The sequence below is a fragment of the Amborella trichopoda genome, chromosome 3 (assembly GCF_054954075.1).
Source record: "Amborella trichopoda isolate Santa Cruz 75 chromosome 3, AtrichopodaSantaCruz75HAP2 v2.0, whole genome shotgun sequence".
NCBI lineage: Eukaryota > Viridiplantae > Streptophyta > Magnoliopsida > Amborellales > Amborellaceae > Amborella > Amborella trichopoda.
Window position 1 is genome coordinate 17,856,830 of NC_142338.1, and position 18,482 is coordinate 17,875,311.

Genomic DNA, 18,482 nt, shown 5'->3' on the forward strand with positions numbered 1-18,482 from the left:
TTTAGCTCGTGGTACTTCTTTAGAGCAAGGGTTTGTTTGACCAAAGAAGGATTAGCAAACTTTCTTTAGTTTCTCATGTATCGCTTTGACGGTCTTCAAACTCTCATAGTCCAATGCATAAGAGTCTTGCATCGAAACAAGCAATATATTCTTAGCAACGCGTTCTTCCGCTCCCACTGTACATGACCTTCTTTTCTTTGTTGCTTATCATATGCATTACCTCTTGGGACCGGTGGAGGGTCTTGAATAAGCGTACCTTGGAGATTTTCCTCATAGAGGATATATCCCACTTTATGCTTCCAAGACACGTAATTGCTTTCATCGAATCTTTCCAATTTCAAGAGTCCAGCCATAAAACTCTTTGTGGTCATGACTCTTGAAACAAAATACATCAATAATAATCAAAAATAAAATAAAATAGCAGCAAGAATTCCTCGCTCTGATATCAATGAAAGGTGTACTAGGTGACCGGGCAAGACAATATCTGATTAAAATTTTTCTACTCTTTTCTACGTATTACCACCCAGATCACTTACAAGTATCCAAAATACAATTTTGACTTAATGAAATACCCAACATCTCTCACTTGCATGCCATTAAAAAAAAATTACATTCATCATGTAGAACTGAAAATTACTTTAGGAAGCAATAGAAGCAACATAAACACGAAATGTGAAATATTGTGTACCTTACGTCAGGCTACCCTCAAGGACTTTGTACAGCCTAAACTGAGCCTCCTCCACCAATGGCGCACACGATCTTGGCTCCAAAACACACCTCACAATTAGAGAAGCCTAGGCCAAACCTTTAGAGAGCATCACATGGGATTTCCTTGACCAAGGCTCAATACATGAGCAGGAGGCAAGGACCTAGGGCTAGGGCTTGTATGGCTTGGGCATGCCACCCCTTAGGGTAACCCTTTCCTAAACCCTAATGTGGATGAGGGAAGAAGAGAAAGAAGGCTTGAGTGGGGCGTACCTCCTTTGGTTGCTTAGAGAGAGAGATAGAGAGATATTTGAAATAGAAACCCCATAGCTAGTATTTATAAACAGGAGGTTAGGGTATCTAGGGTTAGGGCTTTGCCATCATCATGAGGTTTAATCTTAACCTTTGACCTTGAAGACCTATGGGGTGAAGAGATCTCAACCATTGATTCCTTAAATTAGCCATCATAAATAAAAGAAGGATGTGAAACCTTATCCCTCAGTTTCCATAACTCCATTCTCATCAAATATTTTGTGTAGAGAAAGTATTCAATCGATCAAAATTAATTTCTTACACATTCCTATTTTGAAATCAATAATAATAAATTTCTTACACCATCCTATTTTGAAATCAATCACAATTAATTTCTTACACCTTTCTATTTTGAAATCAATTAAAATCTCTACACAAAAAAGTTTCCTAAAATATCAAGTCAACATATGGCATAATTGCCATCTTTCAATTTAAAAAAGTATGGAGGAGGTGGGTGGCCAAGTGGGCCTCATACCCTTACAATATGGTGGGCTCAATGAACCAAATGGGCCCCCAAAACCTTAACATAATTTTTTGATAATAAAATAATTTTTATAAAACCTCCAAATATTTTATATTTCTTTTTGATTCAAATAAATGCAGAAATTTGATTTTTCTCTATTTAAAAATCATATTTCAATAAAATAAAATACTTAGAGAGGCCTAAAAAATTCATTTTAATTATCTGAAAAATAATTAAAACGTATCTAAAAAAGTTTGATGGGAATTGGATCCATAGAGTCAAGATTACGACAAATACACTGAGGACCCCGTCCTCTCTAAAGACCGCATCTCATTGCACCTGCTCAAACTGACCCAACCAATCCGATGACCCACAACCCATCGTAGGGGTTCATGATTGGACCATCAAAGTCAGTCAATAATTAAAGAGGATACGACCCTAGACCATGGATTACAGGTCCCTCCTTGAGGACAATTCCAGGGCCCAATTCAGCAGTATGATCCATTGGTCCTTCCAACACGGTCCAGTGTTACAAGGAATCATCTCTTCCATACATGTACACGCCACACACACCCTTATCCAAAAGGTCGCTTACCAGACGGCTATCTAGTGTACATGCCGTGTGATGGTAATGATGAAGATTTAGGCCCTTGTCCTCTCATGCCGTCCATCACACACAAGATTCAAATCCATGTCCCCTGGCCAACTATCTTGGGAACATCTCCGACATCATCTAGGGACAACCCCACATAGAAACCCTTATCAATTGTGCGTACACAATGCCCAGGACTGCGGGTTTTGGACTTCATATTGAGTCATAGCCAGTCAAAACTCATGAGAGTCTAAGGCCTTATCAATACCCTACAATCCAAATTGGACTATACTCTTACTTAAGTCAATAATTCATTATATATTTTCAGTACATACGCTCATAAGGCCTCTAAATGGCCACAAAACCCCAACAATATGGTGTGTAGATATGACGCCCCATTGAGATGTTTTATAGTTGTAAAGCAATGGTTAAGGTTTAGCGTATTTAGCCATCCTTATGAAAACTTTATCTAGACCATTTATCATAGGTGACCTGTGGGTGAGAGATCGTAGTCATATAATTCATAAATCAACCATCATGATCTAATTGAAGGTGCTAGAACCTTATCCCTCAATTTTCTTAACATGATCCCATTATATATTTTGTGTAAGAAAAATATTCTTTTACCTCATTTTAAGTTCAATCAATCTCTACAAATTTCCTTTTGAAATTAATTAATATCGTTCAAAAAACTTTCCATTTCATTACCAAATCAATTGCATGGTTTATTTAAAAAGCCACATAAAATATAAATGAAGGAATATGTGGGGTGTCCCACTTTTGGAGATGTAGTGGGCCCCATCCCCTCATCCAAATGTGCCCAATGCGGTGGGCCTTAATGAATTTTAGGCCTCCAACTATATTAAATAATTTAGAAAAAATAGAATGATTTTAAAAATACTTAGGTATTTTATTTTTCTCTCTGAATATTTAAATACCTGAAAATTTAGCTTTAGCTAATTTAAAAATCAATTTTGATAAAATAAAATATCTAAAGACTTCTAAAAGTTTATTTTAATATTCTAAAAATATTTAAAACCAAAAAGTAATATTTTTAAGGTTACTTTGATGGGAATCGGATCCAATTTTGTTAAGCAACATGTGAAAATACAGAGACACTTTATCTCTATAATGAATGTCCCACACTAACTTTCTCAAACTGAGCCAGTAGTTCCCATGACCTACAGGCTATCGCAGGGGATCATGATTGGACTAGAAATGCCAATAAGTGATGAGAACACAATCTTAGTCTATGGACTACAGGCTCCTCCATAGGGACAAGCCTAGATCATACAAACCTATGCACACTCGTCGTAGTTTTCTCTCGTATATGTACATGCAACACCCTCAATGGTGTCTACTTCCCGATACAGCTATTATATGTACAAGTCATATGATGGTCATGATGAGGATTTGGCTCTTGTCCCTTCAGGCCTAGCAACACACACAAAGGTCACTAAGGCCCTTGGCCAACTAACCTGCGCATCCCTCTGACCTCATCAAGGTGTAACCCTGCAAACCCTTCTAGGTTGTGCTATATGCCCAGGTCTCATAGGGTTTTAGAACTCAACTCAACCTAGCTCGTCAAGCCTAGTTTGACTCTTGGCATCAATATTACCACCATAATCCTTTGGTCCCTCTGGACCATACTCTTACTGGAGTTATCATATCCCAGTAGTCATAGTTTTACATGCTCCCGTAAGGCCTTTAAAAGGCCACATAACCCCAACGTTAAGTGGCATCTACTATTTTGCTGTGACTAGACATAAACCTCCCAAATCCTTACAATGGGCTCAAAGCATGATGCAAGCCGGTATCTAAAAAAACCAAATCCTTTAATCCAAGTCCAAGAAATATTTTTTACGTTGCTTCATCATAGATTATGATTTGTGATATGTACACTGTATCATTAACAAGTTTGCATGCACATTAATATTCAAATCAAAGAGTGTCCACAAATGTTGTAAACAATCGAGTAAAGAACATGTCCAACAGTACAGCATAACAAAATTTGTTAGGATCAGGAGTAGGGTCGGAAGTAGGATCGCCATCACGAGACAATGCAATGCTAGCGATCAAGATTCCCAAAAAGTTAAGGTTCTGGAACCTAACCTTTTGAGGATCTCGATCCTGACCTTTAGTGATGTAGATTGAATTTCTCAAGGAAGGAAATCAAAAAACCGACAAGCAAAATTTCAGTGGCCCTGCACTAGTTAAGCCAGAAAAAATGACTCAAAACTCAACTCTCTATCCTAAATTCTCTACATAATAAAAGGCCTTTCTAAAAGCCTAAAATCCTAATTCTGCAAGAAATTTTGAAGCCCTAAATTAAACGGAAACTTGTAAAGATATCCTTCCCCTAATAAAACAAATAATTCCATAAGCACCCTAAGTACTATCCTAAACAACTACAAAAATCTTAAAAATATAAAAAACCTAGAATCACAAAAAACTTTAAAATAAGAATGATTTTGTTGTTCACCAATCTCCCCAAGTTAGAGAAAACTCATCATCAAGTTTTGACGTAGACTAATATGAATTCATCATTAAACCACACTTCCCATGCACTACTCTTATTCCAATGCCCTAAATCCCTTCAATACTTCACATCTTTGACATCCTTGAGATCTCCAACAGCTTCAATATTGATCAATCCCCCTGCTACCTCCTCTCCACATTCTTCATGAGTAAGATCCTCTTCTGCAAGACCATCTTCATCTAGTTACTCATCATAGATCGGATCTCCTAAGAGATCTTGTCGTTCATTTGAGGATGTATTAAATATTGGTGACCAATCCCAATCTATACTTATAGTGATTTTCCCTACATCTAGGCCTTCTATCACTTTCCTCTTTAAAAAGATTAAATTCGACATCGTTGTGGGTGGAAAGATGCCCATCTTTCCCACAAGTGATATCATGCGCTGCTCCTGACGCTGCTGAACTTGCCTTTTGAGGTCTTCAATGGCCTCATCTCTGGAATCATAGGGTGAACCAATGACAGCTTTCCTTCCTCACCCCCCTTCCCATTACAATGTGTTCACCAAAGTTACAAACCCTAGGCAGTGAATGCAAAAAAACTAGTTGAAATAAGCAAGGCATAGCTGACTTTGGCAAACCTAGGTTGAAATCAATAAAATTTTGTCTGAAATCAAAAACCCTACAACTAATTCAGCAAACCTTAGCCCTAATTGCAGATTCCTAGCCTTGCCATTGAATAAACCTGAGCTCAGATACTAAATTTATGTAAGAAAATTGATAAAGAACAATAAAAAATCAGCAAACTTCAGGCCAGGCACAAGCAACTAGTAGAAGAAGCCTAAGGTTTCTTCTTGAGGAACATGTGACAACCCCAAACTTTTCCACCTAGTTCGCCTTAAATATTGGGATTTTGTGGCCATTTAAAGGCCTTATGAGAGTATCTAACCAATTTTGTTATAGTGGAACGATAAACTCCAATGGGAGTATAGTCCAAAAGGACTAAGTTGGCAATGTTGTTGTCGAGACTCAAACTAGATTTGACGAGCTAGGCCAATTGAGTACTAAAATACTAAGATACTTGAATATAGAGCACAACCAGAGAAGGGTTAACAGGGTTATCCCTTGATGAGGTTAAAAATTCCCAAGGTAGTGAGGCAAGGGACTGTGTGACCCTTGTGTGTGATTGGTGTGCCTGAAGAGACAAGGGTCAAAGCCTCATCATAAACCATCACAGGGCATGTATACATTATAGCCATATCAGGAAGTAAAACACCATTGAAGGTGATGCGTGTACATGTGTAAGAGAAAGTCCCCCTATGAACCAATTGCGATATGATTGCACAAGTGTGCGTGACTTAAGACTTGTCCCTAGGAGAAACCTATAATCCATAGACTAGGATTGTGTCCTCTCACCTATTGGCTGACTTTGGTAGCCCAAATCATGAACCCCTGTGATAGACTGTGGGACATGAGAATTATTGGGTTGTTTTGAGAAAGTGGGCATGGTTCATGGTCACTACCAGAAGATAGAGTAGATTAATAAAATGAATTTTTAGAAATGGATATTTTAATACACAAAACAGATTTATAAATAGGCTTAAATAAAAGGAAAAAGTTTATATAAGGATGCAACCTTATAATGTAGAACTATGGATGCACATCAAAAATCCATCAAAAAATGTAGTTTTAATGTTGAAAACCCTTTGATTGATCATCTCGACATCGAGATGTATGACCATGAAAAACAAAAAGATTTTAAGTCTCAGAAATAGTGCATTCTACAACATAGTATCTACACCGTCCATTTTCAAGATTTTCATATGTCTATAGATCTACTTGATTTTAACCATTTTTGAAATTTAAAAATTTATAATTAGATATAAAAATAGATTTTGAGATAATCCTAATAACATTTTACATCAAAATTATATACCATGATAAAATTTGAAGGTGCACCTTGCCTCTACACGTACGAATGCATCCGTATACCAACTGCAACCTAAATAAAATTTTCAGTATTTAATCATTCAGAGAGAAAATAATATAATAAATGATTTCTAAAAATCATTTTCATAATTTTGAAATTAATAAAACACATGGGGCCCATTATACTCCATGGGCTCCACCAAATTAATCATGTGGGGAAGTGCGTGAAGCCCACTAGAGGGTCCATTGGTGGCACGGCCCACATAGTGGACAACTTCTTATTTTTGTTAAGGCATATGATATGTCATTCAATCAAATTAAATACAAGAAGTTTTGAAATGGAAAAGATATTTTGACTTTTCAAAGAGGCATATGTAAGAGAAATAAAAAAATAAAGGGAGAAAGTATTCAATTTTCTCTACACTATATATTTGATGCGATTAGGTTAAAGAAGCTAAAAGATAAGGTTCTAGCACCTTCTATTAGATCATGATGGTTGATTTATGGATTGTAAGGCTAAGATCTCTCACCCCACAGGTCTCCTATGATCAATGGTCAAGATCGAATCTCCATAAGGATGGCTAACCCTAACCCTGATTCTATATAATGTCTCATGTGGGATCCATCTCCACACACCTAAAAAAATATCTCTCTCTATCCTCTCAAAGGTGGCATGCTACCCATGCTCTCTCTGATCTCTCTTGTCTCTATAGCCTCTCACTAAGACTTAGAATATTTTGAGAATGAAAGAGAGAAAAGAAGGGGCACGCCCCATACACATAGTTTGTAGGCTCAAGTTTTGTTCCATATTGCTCTCACCTTTTGAAGAATTTCTAGCCAAGGCTTCCCATAGTAGCGAGATCTATGAAGGATCTTGATCCCATATGCCAATGTAGAAGGAGACCTGGAATAGGGTGTATCAAGTTCAATTGAGGTAATCTTCTGGCACTTTATTTCTAGTTTATACAATCTTTGTTTCTTGTTCCCATGTTAGTTATATGTAAAGGTTGTATAAAGTGGCAGCAAGTGAGAATCCATTTGGTGATTCATTTTTGTTTATTTCGAGTCTATTTTGTAATATTTGGACCTCTCTAGTCGGTAGATAAGAGAAAAATTTTGACCTACAGATACCATGCTAGTTCATCTTATCCAACTTTCATTAAACCCCCTACTTTTTTACTTCAAGCGGCGTTGCACTCATCCAAAAACTCTCACTGTACCCCCCAATCCCTTCCCTCCATTTACCCACTTTTTTTCTACAAAGTCATCAACAATTTGTAATATTCTACATGATCGATGCCTTTTTTGCTATTCACCTCTTACAGGCCATCTATCCTTTCTCTTTTCTCACAACCATTGGCAGGGCAGCCCTCACGCTCTCCTGTGGACCTGCTTGCCTTTCTACCATTCTCATGTAACTCTATCTCTAAATCTCATTCTCTCTCTGCAAGTTGGGCCACTACCCCTCTCTTTCTCTCATGCCCTAACCTCTCTCTCTTCCCCCACAGTAGACCCATGCCTCTCTATATCTCACACCCAACCTCTCTCCAAAATTATAAAAACTAAGAAATGCCCTCAACGGGAGAAAAAAAAAATCTAGAGGAAAACGTCGAATTTCATACCCAAAACAGTGTTTTAAAATGCGGCCACATAGCCGCATCATGTGGGATGCGCTTGCATCCGCATCGCGAACTGGCGCATATGCGCTTTTGATAGATGTGGCCGCATATGCACCGCATCATGGCCGCATCCCGCATCGCGTCGTATTTGTTTTCGCGGAAAAAATTATCTATTTTGCCCCTCGAGGAGGGGCAAAATGGTCTTTTCTAACTCCCAAAGTTTAGGGAAACTGTTTGCGGGGTTATTATAACCCCTAAATGAAGATTTCCACCCACTTTTGTAGCTTTTTTTGCATCAAATCAAGGGAAAAAAAATTTGGCGAAAATTTTTTTTTTCATCCAAATCTTCGATTTGGAGGTTGTTTGATACTTGGATGTTCATTTGATACCTTTGATTGTTGATTTGGGGATTTTAAAGTGAATTGTGATAAGAAATTGGGGATTTCAGAGGCCGTGAAGAAATCGAGCACTACTTCACAGAGTCAGTAACTTTTTATTCCTTCTTGTACAATAATACTGTTATACTTATTTTTGGGGCAATATCTTCTTCCCAATCTTCTAGTAACAAGAACCGGCTTAGAAATATGCTAAACTAAAAAATCCGAAAGATAGAAATTATGTGATATGCTTGCTCTGTAGAAATACTTATATGGGTGGTATTTTTCAACAAAAAGAGCCTTTGGCCGGAATTTTTGGGAATGTAAGAGCATGCCCACAAACTACAGATGATATAAAAAAGGAGATTAGAAAATATTTGAATAGATTGAAAAAAGACAGAGAAAAAAAAGAAAAAGGAATTACTTGATGATATGCAATTATTTGATGATGTCGATGATGATGATGATGATGATATGTCTGAAATTGCTATGAGGCAAAGGGGTACTCATACTCCAACCTCAAGAGAGAGGGTTATAAATATTGGTGGTAGTGCTGAGAGAAGAACACCTCTCTCTAAGGGGCCAATAGATTCTTTTTTCACCTCTAACCCCGAAATTGTGGTTCAGGAGAGAGAAAAAAACAAAACAAACCACAATTGACAATAAATATAAGAAAGAACAAAGGAAGTTGGTATGTAAGTGGATTGCAAAGTGGATTTACATGGCCAGCATTCTTTTTAATACTATAACTCTAGATAGTTTTGCATGTATGGTCCAGGCAATTGGGCGATATGGCCCAAGACTTATTCCTCCTTCACTACATGAGGTTAAGGAGCCCTTGTTGAAGGATGTTGTATTTGATGTGAATAAACTTTTGATTAGAGAGAAGGGTGGGAGAAATATGAGGCTACTATTATGTGTGATGGTTGGTCCGATGGAAAATCAAGGGCATTTATTAATTTTTTGGTTAATTGCCCAACAGGTACTTTTTTTGTTAAGTCTATTGATGTATCAGACAAGTCACATGATGGTACATACTTATGTGGCTTGATAAATGAGATTGTCGATTTTATTGGGGTGCAAAATGTGGTACAAATTATCACTGACAATGGTGCCACCTATGCTGCAGCTAGGCATTTCTTGACTTTGAAAAGGAAGCATATGTTTTGAACTCCTTGTGCAGCTCACTGTGTTAATCTTATGCTTAAAGAAATGGGTACAACATCTTTAGTTAGTGGGGTGATTTCAAGAGCTATGTTTATTGTTGGATTTATTTACAATCACACCATAGTCTTAAGCATGATGAGGTCTTTACAAAGAAGATAGAATTAGTGAGACCGGGTATCACTAGATTTGCCACGTCATTTCTCACTCTTCGAAGCCTAGTCAAGCAAAAAAGTGCTTTGAGGACCATGTTTGCTTCAGAGCAATGGAGTCAAAGCATAAGGATGGGAGAAAGGCTAAAAAAATTATTTTGAATACATCTTTTTGGAGTCAAATAATTATTGCATTGGAGGTGGCTCGCCCTTTAGTGAGAGTGCTTCGACTGGTTGATGGTGATACGAAGCCCGCCATGGGCTACATATATGAGGCAATGACTAGGGCAAGAATTGAAATAAAAGATGTTTTAAAGGATGATGAAAATATGTGCAAGGCTATACTTGAAATTATTGATAGGAGATGGGATACCCAGCTTCAAAGGCACCTCCATTCAGCCGATTATTTTCTAAACCCATCTCTTCAATACAAGTACCCATCCATTGAGTCAAATCGTGTAATAAATGGTAGGTTCTTAGATGTGCTGGAAAGGTTGGTGCCAAACAGAGATATCCAAGATGAAATCCAGAGCCATGAATTGATGAAGTTCAAATTAGCCTTGAGAAACTTTGGGAGAGATATTGCCAGTTGAAATAGGGACACTACAGATCCAGGTAAAGGCCAAAAGCCCAAAATAATCTTACTTGTCTCTTACTTTATGCATAGTTCCATTATTTATTTTATACCCTTAATTTTTAACTATATTTTAAATTATAAAATATTATACAGCAGAATTTCACTCCACATAACACCGAATGTAAAAAAAAACAATAAAAGCCTAAATAAAGCTTACAATCTTTCCTTTTTCTGCCAAATAGAATAGACAATCCAAGACAGAAAAACACGCTTTGATTATAAATTTTAATGCAAATAATGTTCCTCGCAATTCAAACAAACAAACAAAAAATGACTAAAAAATAAAACCAAACAGCCTGTACGACTAAATTGAATTTGTCTAGCCCCTTATAACTTAGTACATCCCATATACCCGATTATCTGACCGATGATGCATTCTGATCTTATTAGCCCTACTGAATTTTGAGTCAAGAAGCTTTCTTGGGCAATACCTTTCAGAATTAAGATTTTAAGATCATAAACAAGGTCAGGATCCTAGGACGCCCTTCTTCTATACCTCTCTAGGGTTGAAAGGCACCCCGCTTGGTCTTATTGTGTGCTAAGCATGACCTCCTCTTTATAATCTTTGGCGGCATACCTGCCTAAGGTGGTGTGTGCCACCCTTTGGTGAATAGAGAGAGAGAGAGAGAGAGTGGGGCGTGTAAGATAGAGAAAAAAAAGAGAGAGAGAGAGAGAGAGAAAGAGAGCCTAAAATGTGGCGTTGAGAATAAGGGGGTCCCCTTCTTATATAGGCTGTAAGGGCCCCAAGTATGCATCAAAATAATGACTCATCATTCCAATAGGAGATGCCAATAGGAGAGGTAAGAGAGAATTAAATCTAAGTCATCCATGTCATGAATCAGCCATCATGATTTAGAGAGGAATCCAAGAACTTTATCCTCTGAATTTTTTACCCATATCCACTTTTAGTCAACCAAAGATGAGACCTATCTAACAAAACCCCTAAAACTTCCCTTATCTCTCACAAGATTGTAGGACGTCAAAAGATAAACGATATGGTAAAAGATAGAGAATATTTTTCAAAACAAAATATTCTTAACTTCCAAAAAATATGAACAGAAAATGTTTTCATAAGATTATTGATTACCCCACATTTCCTTCCATAGTGAAACAGCTTTTAAAATAATAAAAAAAGAGAGAGGGGGCGTGTTACCACATAGGTGTGAGGTCCCATGGGCTCCATTCCCCATACATGTGAGGATGGTACCCATGTGGGCTGGATCCAAAAGCCTGCACATGTCCTACCTGGCGCCTCTACAATCCAGTAATTTCTAAAATGCCCTTTTCAAAGATTTTATTGCCAAAATTAATTTAAAAACTCTAAAAAACATTTCTAAAATTCACAGAAACATTTATTACACTAAAAACAAGATATCTAGAAGTAGATTGATACCAATGGTCAAGATAAATAATCGTCAAAGCACTCCACCTGACCCAATAACTATGATCCTCGACGATTTTCTCAAACCAACCCAACGAGACCCATGATCCGTAGTATCATGCAAGGGCATATGATTTGCTCATCAAAACTAGCCAATAAATAGTGGAATCAAGGTATTGAAATAACAAGTTCCCCCTTAAGAGCAAGACACGCACATATCACTATAGTGCAAAGGGGTCTCTCTCTATACACATATATACGCCTTTTTCAGAGTTGCTTCTCGATAATACAATTGTTACTTGTACATATCATACAAAAGTTTGTTGGGTATTTAGCTTTTACTCTCGTTACTCTCACAAGCCTATATCCGTACACAGGAAACTACGAAGCTCTCCACGCCTACAAACCATCACAAGAATCTCTCCGACCTCAACAAATGATGACCCTATAAAAACCCTCTTCGATAGTACATATGTCTCAAGTAAGTTTTAGACATGAACAGAACCACAAAATCACCTAGGTCAGTCACCCAATACACATTCTCAATGAAGTGTATAATCTACTACATTTCTTAGTTACATGCTTTCACGTCCTTTAAAGGCTACAAAGCCCGACACTGATAAGTTATAACAATCAAAGAAATGTGCATTTGCAATTGTCAGTGAGACGGGTACTCGCATTTTAGAGCAAGAGAGGCTTGTCTTTGGACTTTTGATGGGGAATAAAGAAATTAAGGAGAGCGAGAGAGTCACTTCTCTTTGGACTTACAGAGAGAGAGAGTTTGTTCAAAGAAGCAAAGAACTTCGCACTTTACCAAAAATGGATATAACCTCGCCTTTCGAATCTGAGAGAGAGAGAGAGAGAGATGATAGAAAGAGATTCAGTCTACAACTCTAGACAGAGTGTTCACGTCTAGATAAAGAGAGAAGAGAATTCCAATCTAGAGAGAATTTTAGTATAAGATAGAGAGACTTTAGTCTGGATTATTAATTTGAGAAATGGGGCACTATTGGTTCCTGCTTTGCTAACCAGGGACACTGGTCTTTGGACCTTGATCACTCATGCCCCAAACATCTCTCTCTCTCCTCTCTCACTCTCACTCTCACTCTCACTCTCACTCTCACTCTCACTCTCACTCTCACTCTCATGGCCCCTGCCTCTCTCTCCCCACAAGCCATGGCCCTACCTCTCTCTTCCCTACCCCCATGCCATGTCCCTACCTCTCTCTTTCTCATGCCCAAACCCTCTCTCTTTGTCTTTGCCACAGCCCTTCTCTCTCCCAAAAACATTTAGCTTCCTTTGTTCTTCCCAACAACATTTAAATAGATGCCCCTTCTATGGCTTCGGCTTTTAGGTGGGATTGAGATATTTTTTGCTCCTCCATAACGTTTCTTGCTTTGAAGGGAGAAAGAAAAATGTTATTCTCAAACACCCTAATAATGTACAAAGTCCACCATTGACCTGACGGCAAGAACAAACAAAAGGAACGGCTCCCAACCAATAATGTTGCAGGAAAAGAATGAGAGAGAAAGAAGGGTAAAGTAAAATGAGAGAGAAAGAAGGGTAAAGTAATAGAATAGAGAGAAAGCAAGGAGAGACAGAGATGGGGGCCGGGCCAGGAGAGAGAGAGAGGAAGGGATAGCACGGAGAAGGACAGGTGGGGCACAACCGAGAAAGAGAAGCATAAGAAGAGGCTCAGTAGAGGACGAGGCGCCATGGGAAGCATACCAAACGCTTAGGTGATGAAGCTCCCCTTGCCCCCAGTTGGCCATTCCTAACCATGGTCAAGCTTGCAAAGAACCTCATGGGCAACCACTCTCCTCTCCATCACCATGCTTACACCCCATGACCACTCCTTCAATACCACCATTAGAGAGAGAGAAAGGTCAGGGCTTTGGGGAGCAAGATACAGCGAGGAAGGGCCCCACCATTGAGAGAGAGATAGGGGAGAGATAAAACACGGGGAAGTGTATTGGTAGAAAAGGGATGGGCTCATGTGGTATAGCTAGCCCAATTTGTTGATGTCATGTTTTGTATAGGAAGGTGAGCAAATGAAGGAGGAAAGGGGTTAAGGGTGTGCTGAAATGCTTTGGGTTAGTTTAGTGCCCCTTGAAGTCAGAAGATTGAATGGGTTTTCTTTTTTTTTTTCCCTGGGGGGTAGGGTAGGGGTAACAAGAAATATGTGGGAAAATTGGGGGCTGACATGATGTTTTCTGTTCTTTTTAAACCAAACTAGCTCCCAAAAGCCTGAGATTTCTCTCTCTTTTTTAATCTAAAAAGTCACGTGAATGAGCCATATAAGGTCCCATGCACCTCTATTCAAATTTTAATTGAGGAACCAAATCCAAAATAACCTCAGCCAAAAACAAAAATTGACTATACATAAGGACATTTTAGGTATGTTAAAACAAATGATTCCATGAGCACTCTTAAGAATTTTTCTAAACATGTCCTAAAATCTTAAAATATAGAAAAACTCTGGAATCCTAAAAAAAATCTTAAAAACCCTATAAATAAATCCTAAAATTAAAACTAACATATGCATCCTTGAAAAAAATTTAAAATAAGAATAATTTTATCCGGGATCATTTAAGGATCTCAATCCCATCCTTTTGGGGATTTTGGTTCCAACCTCAAAGAGCATCTAGTCAAAGACAATATATACTCTTGAAGGTAGGAATCCTTTTATTTATAACAAGCAAGTAATGCAACTATATTAAAAATATATAATAAAAAAAATCATCAATTTAAATGTTATCTTGGTCTTTAAAATGGGGGTCGAGATCCTATATTTGGGGATCAAGATCCCATCATTTTAAAATCGAGATCCCTTGAAGATCAATTTTTTAGAGGCTAGATTGAAATTCTGGAGTGGGATGGCCACCTACTTTGGGAGATCCCAACAACCATGCGGCAAAAGCATCAAGCTAATCAAAGACAACTTTATTATCAGTCCTAGATTTATAGAAATATTAAATTGGTCAGAAAGAATTTGGTGTTGCTAAAGTTCTATAATATAAAAGTAAAATCTAAAGCTTTTCAACAGGTCACCATAATTTATTGATGAAGTGCACAAAATGGCAACTACTAGATGCAAAGAAAAGAAAGCCACACAAAATGATCACCTAAAACATGCAGATGTCAATTGATGAGGCATACCTGTTAGAAAGGCAACTCCAACAGTTTTCATCTAGAACATTTCCATGCCGGACAGAAAACTCAACCATACTAGAAGTAAGGCGCTCTAAATTCGTTATCGAAAAGGGAAGAAGAATGCCTCCATTTTCCACAATCAGATTTTCACGTGTTACATTGAGAGTATTCATATCTTCAACCACTAACTCAAATGCAATATTCTGAAAAGTTTAGAAGCTCATCAACTCTCCCACCATTAGCAGAAGTTAACTATCAGAATAGATATTAACATTGAAATTAAATAAGCAAGCATAAAAACATCGATATCCATGAAGTTGTTTTTCAAATTTGCAGTACCATCACACCATGTTGAAGAGAAAATTAACAAAAATGGACCCCGGATAAAACAAGAATATCCACTGAGATTATAACAAAATGAGCAAATGAAAATGTTAATTAGAAACTGATTGCTACAAGTCATCGGAGGCATCTCTGGTTAAAAGTCAGCAGATGTATCCTGGGTTGTTCAATGTGCGTTTTTGCCTACTTAAAGGTTTTTTTCCAGGTATCTTTTTTTTTTTTTTTTTTTTTTTTAAAGTCAATATATCCATGATTCATGACTCTGTGGTCACTTTTAGAGCACCAGATCCTCCCCTTCTATGCTCATCGGTGCCAAGGCACAGCACAATAAAAGCTAGTAGAGTGTCTGTGGTTGCAGAGTATTTCTGCTGATTCATGCACAACATTTTGCATGGCTGCAGCTCCAATAAGCATGCAGCGCACCCTCGACGTAATGAGCACTACTATTTCTATGATCCATATTGACCTTGACATAGCTAGCAGCAGCACACACAATCCTAGCATCCAAATGGCTTACAAGGACATGGAAGTGAAGAAGGATGGACAATGGAGGCGAAATAAATGTACTGTGGACTTGCTATGTAACCACAGTTAGAGCAATAAACATATGATGCATATGCCTCTCCTTGAGAGAAGGGTGCCCAATGTTCAGAGCAATGACTAAAAACTTAAATATGCAAGATCCTTTTCAAACAATAAATGCAGCTGCTGTTCTCTGAGGGAAACAGTACCATAGTTGTCACAAGAACTAACACACAGTAGGGATAATTGAGCAATTCCCTGAAAAAATTTAGATCAGGCATTCCTTGAATGTTATAATTGTATTAGATGATCAATATCTGAAATGGAAAGGTCCAGCTGAGAATTATTATACTCAGCCCATTATCCATTTTAATGTGTCAATTTTCACTAGCGAATTGAGTTGGTGGGATAAGTCACACTTTAAGACAAAATGAAGCAAATTTCAACCTTGCCAACTTATCCAATAATCATATCACTAACTGCCACAAAAAAAAAAACCTCACTTAAAAACTCATTTTTATATTCAAAATACCTGACAATGAAGAACTACAACCCAACAAACTCAAAAGGGCCATGAGTAAATTTTGGAAAAACAATCTAAAGGGAATAACAACTAAGGGAACAGCATTCCATCATGGCAATAATTACCCTGATTACAGGAGATAAAACCCAAAAGTTTCCTACAAGTGAACATAATCAAATATTCTCAATTTATAAGCATGTAAACTACTATGTGTGCCCATACAAGTATAATAAAATGAGATATTAATAAAATGAAACTCACTTACAGGCATCTTTAACAGAAATATCTGCAAAAACCAAGACAGAAAAAACCAAAATTAAAATGAAAGCACTCCAAATTTCTCAAGAAAAAAGGTATATGATGCTCCTAAACTAATGTCAGGCTTTGGTGCATAACCCAATTTCTTTAGAGAATGAAAAATATTAAAAATGTGATGAGACCTTAATGGAATAAAAGAGAAAAACCTTTTCGCAGAGGTGGGAGATAAACGTCACACAGTCACTAATACTTTCTTGAGTGGATAGAGAAACTTCTGTTCCACTGAAATTAACCATATTAAGGATTAGACATTGCTTCATCTGAAAGTTAGCTTTGAGTATCAACAAGAACTATCCTTTCTCCCTGCCAGGAGAAGAGGGCATAATTTGGCGTAAGACATGCCTGAACTCTCCCCCATATTTGGGAGTTGAAGCCAATTGAATTAGCCTGCTCCTAGGAAGAACATCAGCTAATCTCAACTGATAATGATGGATTTCTTTGTCCTGAGTGCCTGCATCTTTCAATTGGGGCCAGCAAGAAAATCAGGAAAGTAGAATAACAAACATCCTTTATCTTTACAGTTAGCAGATTGCTCAACATTAACTAAGATATGCAGCCGTCGTTCTTTTTAGTCCACATGGTGGTGCTTATGAAGTTTACTCAAGCATGGGACGACAACAAAAGAGGCTCCAAAATAATTAAGAAACAATAGAAAATGTGAAAATGTATATTAAAATGCTGGAAAGCTATCAAGCTTCCCTTGATAGTAAGTAAAAATGATTCTCCTTTTTTTTCCTATTTTTTAGTAGTTGACACTAGGTTAATACTTAAAGTATATAATTCACTAGGCCTAAGAGAAATCAAACCACAAAAGCATAAAGCACATAATTCACTAGTACTGGGAGAAATCAAACCACAAAAGCATCAATCACAAACTCACTGCAAGGTAAAGAAAACATCAATCAAGCTCTCAGAATGCAGTAGTCAGAAGGATAGGATGGAACACATATCATACGTACATAAAAAGCCAAGACTATAATAATTATATGATTTTTTATTTTTGGAGAATGTTAACATAATAATTATTCGATTGCTTAGAAATGAAGAACAAGCTAAATATTTACCCAATTTAGTACCTTTTTCTTATTGTCATTTATTAACATATAGACAAAACCATACAAAAAAAGGAAGAATGACTCAATTAAATGAGTCAATAGTGACTTACTTATTTTATATATATATATATATATCATGAATCTGGTTCTTTTATAGTAACCAGATGATAAAATGATGTTTTGCAGTTATTCTTGATAGTTCATTCCCAATTAATCACTGATTTTGGGAAATTTTTTGTTGTTATAATCTCCAAAACACCATAGTAGCAAAATGTTTCAAAAGAATTAAAACTTTCAGGAAAACAAAAATAATAGTTGAGAAATGTTTTTGCTTTCTTTAGGCAAAAATTACTAATCTATCCTTTTCTTCCAGAAAAGTAACAGGTATGACACAAAAAAAATAGATCAGGAGCAGTGATGCACTCATTTATATAACCATATGGTGCAATTTATACATAGATAACAAATTATATGTCATGAGTTTTATGTGAATATTACAGGTAGTTGCACGGGATTATATTCTAGCATTATTATGAGGAACCATTAAATTGGAACATGACCTAAAGACATCAATTTGCTAACAGCACAAGCAAAACATGCATACCATATCTACATTATGAAATGACTCAATTATTCAAATATGATAAACTTTAAATAAGGAGTCACTTCTTCCAGTTTTTGGTTTTTATTGCTCCATTTTGTTGTTTCTCATTGTGATGTAACATGAAAAGGAAATGCCAATCACCACGAAGGAAATTAAG

At 37.1% G+C, this 18,482-nt stretch overlaps 1 protein-coding gene across 7 annotated transcripts in view; it reads right to left on the reverse strand.

Moving 5' to 3' along the window:
- Positions 1–18,482, reverse strand: part of LOC18430515 (type 2 DNA topoisomerase 6 subunit B-like) — a 42,333-nt gene that overhangs the window by 18,487 nt on the left and 5,364 nt on the right. For 4 of the 7 annotated variants that reach the window (XR_016050852.1, XM_088860288.1, XM_088860285.1 and 1 more), the window contains 4 exons: positions 17,009–17,123; positions 16,813–16,888; positions 16,614–16,634; positions 14,968–15,164 (listed from right to left, as the gene is read on the reverse strand). Coding sequence is in view for 4 of the 7 variants with exons in the window: in XM_088860288.1 (XP_088716414.1) it covers positions 14,968–15,164; positions 16,614–16,634; positions 16,813–16,888; positions 17,009–17,123 (409 nt within the window). In the remaining 3 variants the exon portion in view is untranslated. Of the gene's footprint in view, positions 1–688; positions 817–13,536; positions 13,779–14,967; positions 15,165–16,613; positions 16,635–16,812; positions 16,889–17,008; positions 17,124–18,482 lie in introns of those variants that run through there. The other 3 variants (XM_088860286.1, XM_088860290.1, XM_088860289.1) reach the window with 3 other exon arrangements.